General features: G+C 36.4%; 1 protein-coding gene across 2 annotated transcripts; it reads left to right on the top strand.

Annotated features, from left to right (window-relative positions):
* Positions 1-569: 569 nt before the first annotated feature.
* LOC126695203 (heat shock protein 90-6, mitochondrial) lies at positions 570-7302 on the top strand. Of its 2 annotated transcripts, none has more exons than XM_050391869.1 (20): positions 570-831; positions 1468-1650; positions 1732-1805; positions 2846-2971; positions 3059-3152; positions 3251-3334; positions 3426-3569; positions 3661-3774; positions 3917-3976; positions 4105-4176; positions 4274-4378; positions 4632-4772; positions 4871-4963; positions 5055-5132; positions 5353-5607; positions 5699-5801; positions 6161-6335; positions 6421-6526; positions 6635-6724; positions 6951-7302. In XM_050391869.1, exons 1-20 carry the CDS (start codon positions 721-723, stop codon positions 7119-7121), a joined length of 2379 nt encoding a protein of 792 aa, XP_050247826.1. In that variant the 5' UTR covers positions 570-720; the 3' UTR covers positions 7122-7302. The 2 variants fall into 2 exon arrangements, with proteins under 2 accessions (XP_050247826.1, XP_050247825.1); XM_050391868.1 differs by having other exon boundaries at positions 571-831; positions 4102-4176.
* Positions 7303-7744: the final 442 nt, after the last annotated feature.

Genomic DNA, 7744 nt, shown 5'->3' on the forward strand with positions numbered 1-7744 from the left:
ATATCCCTTTATCTTTCCCTTGTGTGTGTGCGCGCATGTGCGTGTGTTTGTTTCTAAAAAAAAAGGGTAATTGTATGTAGTGTAACTTGTTTCACTCTCCCTTAAAAATTAGCATGGCTTTTGAATAGAGTTATGGTATATTTTTGTGTTAGAACTCCTTCACTTATCCCTTGTATGCGTGTGTTTCTTACCAAAAAAAAGGTTATCATCTTTTATATATATATATATATATATATATATATATATATTGAGTTCAATGAATCTGTAAATAGTAAAAAAAAAACTGAAAATAAAGAGATTGATTTTTTTTTTAATCCAATCATACTATTTTGTTTTGATTTTTTTTTTTTTTTTTGGGAGAACTATCCAATCATACTTGATGATACAGTGCTGCAATATTCCTATAAATATAATATATATATATATAATAATAATAAATAAATAAAAGTGCTGCCATATTGCCTATGGGGGCTAGCAAGAGTGGAGGACCCATTTGGTAAAAAAAAAACCCGAAGGCCCAACGTACACAATCTTCTTGTCAGGGATATACGTAAATGACGAAAATGCCCCAATCTCCAGAACCTTCCCAAAGCCCCTATGTCTCTCTCTCAAAAATTCAGAAACCCCTACTAAAACCCTAACACCCCACCCTTTCTCTCCCTCTCACACTCACGCTCACTCTTTCTCTGACTCTGTTCTGTTCTTTTTCTTCCCAAAACAATGCACAGGCTCACTCGCCGCTCCGTCTCTGCTATCCTGCGCACCGGTGGTGGCGCACGTTACCGTAACTCCGCGGCTCCGATCTCCTGCTCCGTTCCCATCTTCGACTCCGTACGCTCTCCATCTCCCCTAGTCATGTTTAAAAGAAGAAAACAAAAATGTTGCTTTTTGGGTTATGTCTAAATTTTGATGAAATTTAGACATGGGTTTTCGTTTCCCTGCATTTTATTTTTTGTGTTTGTCGTGTCAGTCAATGAAAGCTTGCTTTTGTTTTCGTTTTTAGCATAAAGTTATCAAATTTATATCTGGGTTTTCGTTTTCTATCTATGTGTATATTTGGAAATAAATGTTTTGCTTAGAGAACCATGTGGTTGTGTTCATATAATCACAGTTGAAACCTTATTGTATTGATTTCAATTTACCTACAATTGACGAATTATGTAGTTGATCTCAATTCTTGGTGATATCGTACGTTTCTACTTCAATAATGCATTCATTTCCATGACGGGCTAACCAATTTATGCATGAGGACTGTCATTTTTTGCACATTGACCCAAATAGTATTGGAAATAGGACATATGGTTTGCATATTTCATTAAGTACAAGCTTCGATTAAATTTGTGCCGCTTAATGTTTATGTATATATTACGTTTGCTTGCAAGACTTAGTTTATTGCTTCATGTATTTGTACTGCGTTGCCAATTTTCTGGGGGCATGATATGTTTTATATTTTTTGATAATGAAAAGGTGGGAGAGAGCGAGTCAAGAAGCCGATGGTACTCAGTGTTACTTCCCAAGAGAAGTGATACCGTCAAATCTTTGAATCAAGTACAGCATCTGAAGTTTTTGGGCAAGAGATATGAGTCGACTTCTGCCGCATCTGATGCATCGGCCACTCCACCAGCTGAGAGATATGAGTATCAAGCAGAGGTACATTACAGCTGATTAGATTTTATATTGTGGTTTAAATGGTTTAAAACGAACTTTCTTATGTTTCTGTCTTGGTTTCAGGTCAGTCGCCTTATGGACCTCATAGTTAACAGCTTGTACAGCAACAAAGAGGTGTTTCTTCGGGAGCTTATCAGGCATGTTTTGATCTGTCCCTTTTCTCTGAGATTTATGCATGAGTGATATTTGCTTAGATATATTTTTCCAAAATTATTTTGATAAGTGGGTAAATTGTGGTTCAAGTCCAAATACTGCTACTGGCAGAGCAGACGCAAGCACTATTAAAAATTTCAGACAGCATCTCTCATAGTGCTTCATACTTAATGAACATTGGTGGCTACATTGTGGACAGTGGTGTGGGGTCAGATTCTTTCAATTGATAATCTTGTGAAATAGGATTTTTCCCTAGTTAATCGGTGCTGCATGTGTCAGTGTTGTGGGCAATCGATGGATCATCTTTTGCTTCGTTATGAGTTTGCCCATGCATTGTGGAGTGAAGTATTTCAGATGTTTGGGATTCAGTGGGTTATGGCAGAGAGGGCCATTTCTCTTTTGTTTGGTGGGTGGAACTGGTTGGGGAAACACTCCTCAAAATTGGTGCCGGCATGTCTGATGTGGTTAATATGGAAGGAATGAAACTGCCATACTTTTGAGGATGTTGAGAGACCTTTTGATCATTTGAAGTCTTTGCTAATTCAGACTTTGTCTGATTGGTCTCAGGCTTGGGGTTCTACGCATTGTATTTCTATTTCTGATTTCCAGCACTCTATTAGTTTCTCTATATGATGTGATTGTAATTGTTTTAGATACTTTGTTTTCACCATTGTGAACGTGGAGTACTTCTTTCTTTCTCAATAAATTCTTATTACTAATAATTTTAAAAAAAAAAAATGAATGGCTACATGAAGTCTAGTTTGAAGATTTATTTTTCAACTCCTGAAATTGATTTTTCTCTGGTTTTCGTGTGTGAGATAATTCTTGTGTCAAGAATTATGCTTGTGATTGTAATAGAAAACTGCTTGGGTTTAAAATGGGTGGGTGCTTGTGCTTGTTCCCCAGCATTGAACTTTGTAGTCTGGGAAAAAAAAAACCAACTCTCAAGAAAATTAAAGTTACTTTTGAGTTAGATGATGCTGTCATGCTGATTACTCCAAAATGCGGTTTGTTACGTCCACAGCAATGCAAGTGATGCCTTGGACAAGCTGCGGTTTCTCAGTGTTACACAGCCTGATCTTTTGAAGGGAGCTGCTGATCTTGATATTCGTATTCAAACTGATAAGGAAAATGGGATTGTTACTATCACGTAAGCTTCGTGAGCAGCAATAACTATTTTTTTAAATGAACTTCCTACCCTTTCTTTGCAGTATGAAATCTGTTTTTCTATATGCAGTGATACCGGCATTGGTATGACTCAACAAGAACTTGTTGACTGCCTTGGAACTATTGCGCAAAGTGGAACTGCAAAGTTCTTGAAAGCATTGAAGGTCTAATCCTTTTTTAAACACATTCTTAATTTTCCTCATTCCAGGTGCTTTGGTCAGAGTCATGTATTTACCTAAAAGAAATTCGATTTGTTTTACAGGATAGCAAGGATATTGGCGGGGACAATAATTTAATTGGTCAATTTGGTGTGGGATTTTATTCAGCATTTCTTGTTTGTGATAGAGTATGTACTCTACTGAGAATTTAACAATTACTTTTAACATTTGAATTAATTATATTGTTACCTTTAATTATGTATTTATTGTTATATGAAGGTTGTTGTCTCAACAAAGAGCCCAAAATCTGATAAACAATATGTGTGGGAAGGAGAGGCCAATGCGAGCTCCTATACCATTCGGGAAGAAACAGACCCTGAGAAGCTTCTTCCTAGAGGAACCCGCCTTACACTACATCTTAAGGTCATTTAAGAAACTTCATTGTTAAAGAGTAGTTTTTATCTCTTTATCATTTCTGAGCTAACCTCCTGCTCTATCTCATTCCCACTTTCAGCGTGATGACAAAGGTTTTGCACATCCAGAACGGATTCAGAAGCTTGTGAAAAACTACTCACAATTTGTTTCATTCCCAATATACACCTGGCAGGAAAAGGGATTCACTAAAGAGGTATGGCTATCTGTTTGTGTACCATAGTATCATAAGTAAAATGACTGAATGAACCCTCAGGGATTTTATAGGTTCCTCTTACTTTTACACTAACTAGTAAATTTGGCATATTCTGTGTAATTATCCTCCGGCTCTGATTCAGGTTGAGGTTGATGAGGATCCAGCTGAAACCAAAAAGGATGGACAAGATGAGCAATCTGAGGTAGGTAGCTCCTTTTTTTTTTCTGTACTACTATGTAAAGCATGCCTTTAATTTATTGTGCATGTATCTGAAATTAATACTGGTATCTTAAGTGCAACTGATCCATGACTTTTATATTGTGACAGAAGAAGAAAAAAACAAAGACTGTTGTTGAGAAGTACTGGGACTGGGAGCTCACTAATGAGACCCAACCAATATGGGTGAGCTTAAGATTTCTTTATTTGCATCTTTAATGTGCTTGAAAAAAATTCCATACATATACTGTACACCAACTAATTAAGCTGTTTATATTTGCAGCTTCGCAACCCAAAGGAAGTCACAACTGAGGAATATAATGAATTCTACAAGAAAACTTTTAATGAATATTTGGATCCATTGGCATCTTCACACTTTACAACAGAGGTGATAAATTATTAAGTTCTTGTATAGTAACGATTAGAAAACTTTTACTTGTTCTCAGTTTCCTTTTGCTTTTCGAAGTCTTCTAGACAAGTTTTTCAGTGTTATTTGCTTCCAAAACTGGGCACCAATTAGCCATGATTAAACGAGCAAACTTCAGCTGAGACTTTACAATCAATGAAAGAAGTGTGATTTTTTTTAAGCACCTGTTCTTACATTATGGTGCCTCTATATTTCTTTGTGAGCTGTTTTGCAGGGTGAGGTAGAATTTCGGTCTATACTCTATGTGCCAGCCGTTGCTCCCATGGGAAAGGATGACATAGTCAATCCCAAGACCAAAAATATAAGGCTTTACGTGAAACGGGTGTTCATTTCAGATGACTTTGATGGAGAACTGGTATAATAATGGCTAAAGTTTGGACAAGAGAGGAATCCAGTTTCCTCAAAATTTTGAAGTGTTTGTGATGCTAATTGTTTTCATTTTTGCTTTAATAGTTCCCACGATATTTAAGCTTTGTCAAAGGTGTTGTGGACTCGAATGACCTGCCACTCAATGTCTCACGTGAAATTCTTCAAGAGAGTCGAATAGTAAGAAACATTTATCTTTTTAAACTTTTGGAGGGCTTGTAAGATTCTTTAGATATATCATGCTAATTTGTGTTTCTATGCTGTACTAAAGGTACGAATAATGAGGAAGCGTTTGGTTCGGAAGGCCTTTGACATGATTCTGGGTATATCCATGAGCGAGAACAAAGATGTATGTCCTCTTCTCGTATTGTTTCCTTTTATATTGTAAACAAACAAGTTCCAATGGTAACTGAATGTTTTTACTCCTCTTGCTCTCTTTCTTGCTCACTGTGTGTGTGCCTTGTCAATGTAAGAACAAATACAGTTTGTGCCAACCCATCTGTGGCAAGTTGTTGAGCACTATATCTTTCCATTATTTTCAAAATTTACACATTCTCTGTCTGCTGTAGGATTATGACAGGTTTTGGGAAAACTTTGGCAAGCACTTGAAATTGGGTTGCATTGAAGATCGTGAAAATCACAAGCGTATTGCTCCATTGCTTCGATTTCTCTCTTCCCAAAGTGTGGATGAGTTGATCAGCTTGGACGAGTATGTTGAAAACATGAAACCTGAACAGAAGGATATCTATTATATGGCTGCTGACAGTGTGACAAGTGCTAGGAACACACCCTTCCTGGAGAGACTTCTTGAGAAGGATCTTGAAGTAAGTGCCCACCTCCATATTAATCTAATTCTTCTATACTATATTTTTCGTCTAGCGCTTATGTATGCTTTTCTCGGTTCTGTTGTTGTAGGTGCTGTTCTTAGTTGACCCTATTGATGAGGTTGCCATCCAGAACCTCAAAGCATACAAGGAAAAGAATTTTGTAGATATTAGCAAGGAAGATTTGGATTTAGGTTAGTTTGTTGAAACTCTTTGTGATTCTTGTAATACTATTCTTGTGTGGGAGGCCTTTGCTTCTCTCGTATATGCTTATAAAAAAATATTTTATAAAAGCTTTCTTTTTTATAGTATCAATGACACTTTAGTTTAGAGATGAAAGTTGTAATGATTTATCAGCCATCTTGTTCACCAGAAACCTGGATGATTAATAACAGGGATTGGTGAATGGTTTTGAGTAAAGATAGAGTAATAAAATGTTCTATGACCACCATTTATGAAATGTGGAAAGAATTTATTGTTCCATAACTGAATGGTAGAATCTTTGGCTTCCACTTGGGTCAGTTTAGTGAAACATGATTTGAAATTTGTGCAGGTGATAAGAATGAGGAAAAAGATAAGGAGATAAAGCAGGAGTTTGGCCAAACTTGTGATTGGATTAAAAAACACTTGGGTGATAAGGTTGCTAGTGTTCAAATTTCTAATCGTCTGAGCTCTTCACCATGCGTTCTGGTATCTGGCAAGTTTGGTTGGTCTGCCAACATGGAGAGGTAAATTTCTTCTCATTTTTTTTTCTAAATACGATCCTTTTGGTAAGTTTCTAACACGGTCTAGGTCTCATTGATTTCCTTGCAGGCTAATGAAGGCACAAGCTGCTGGTGATACCTCTAGCTTGGATTTCATGAGAGGGAGAAGGGTCTTTGAGATCAATCCTGAACACCCAATCATCAGAAACTTGAATGTACAGTGAACAAAAAGAAAGCCAGCTACATGCATACATGAGCACGCACACACACACACCATGTCTTTTTACGCAACTTCAATAATATCTTTCAACATTATTTTGCAGGCTGCATGCAAGAGTAACCCAAATGACGAAGATGCTCAGAAAGCCATTGATCTTTTGTATGATGCAGCCTTGGTTTCTAGTGGTTATACTGTGAGTATTCCTTTCTTTTCTCTAGTGGTTTTAAGAAGCTATAGCATTTTCTTCAGTTTAATTGGCTGTGCCAGTATCTAGGTGTGGGGCATGCATGTGTGCCCCAACAAAATATAGTCCCACCTTAGAAGAAAATCTAGTAGTCAACTTCTATTGTTGGTTTTTGCACTTGTTATGATGTATGCTATATTCTATTTAAATTAACTTAAAGCTCTTTTTGATGCAGCCTGAAAATCCAGCACAGCTTGGCGGGAAGATATATGAGATGATGGATATAGCTCTTTCTGGCAAATGGTCAACCCCTATCGAGGTTCAGCATCCAGGAGCCATCTCCAACAACACAGAAACAGTTGAAGCTGAGGTGGTTGAACCTGTTGAAGCCGGTAGCCAAAAATGAAGATCCAAATATTGTAATATTTTTATTTTATTTTCGTATTTCACATGTATACGCCATGCTGTTGGCACTGCCTTAATTTTGAGGTCTTAGTTTAGAAATGTTAGGGAGAATTTTGGGTGTAATGTAGAATTGATTGGATTTGTTGAGAACAGTTTAGCAATCATCAAAGTTTTACTCTCTATGTTGTGATTTCATAATCGGTTGAAATGTCCTGCCCAATTGTTTAGGGACAGGGCCCTTGAATTTTTTTTTTTTTTTTTTTTGGGTCAACGTTTAGACTAATTAAACTGGTTGCAAATCAAATTATTGAATTTCAGTGGCATTCATCATATCATAATTGTTAAACCTAAAAGCATATAGTTTTTAATGGCAACTGGGATAGAATTTTGTAAAAGGCTTCTCAACTGTCATAAAAACTAGTCATGGACTCACGTAATGCATGGGAATAGATAATCATTAAAGAAAGTTTTTATAGAAAAAAAAAATATATATATATATATATATTTTTTTTTTTGATAGTTCTTTTCATTTTTTATAAAAGTGGTGTCAAAACTTTTCTAAAATGAATTGTTAACTATTGCCCTAAAGGCACCTGTTAGCATAACCCTATAATGTATTATTCA

The sequence above is a fragment of the Quercus robur genome, chromosome 8, assembly GCF_932294415.1.
Source record: "Quercus robur chromosome 8, dhQueRobu3.1, whole genome shotgun sequence".
Classification (NCBI taxonomy): Eukaryota; Viridiplantae; Streptophyta; class Magnoliopsida; order Fagales; family Fagaceae; genus Quercus; species Quercus robur.

Coding starts and splice junctions, on each gene's coding strand:
- LOC126695203 (XM_050391868.1), top strand. CDS start 721: ATGCACAGGCTCACTCGCCGCTCCGTCTCTGCTATCCTGCGCACCGGT. Junction 3,335..3,425: donor CATTTCTTGTTTGTGATAGA/GTATGTACTCTA, acceptor TGTTATATGAAG/GTTGTTGTCTCAACAAAGAG. Junction 3,977..4,101: donor GACAAGATGAGCAATCTGAG/GTAGGTAGCTCC, acceptor ATATTGTGACAG/AAGAAGAAAAAAACAAAGAC.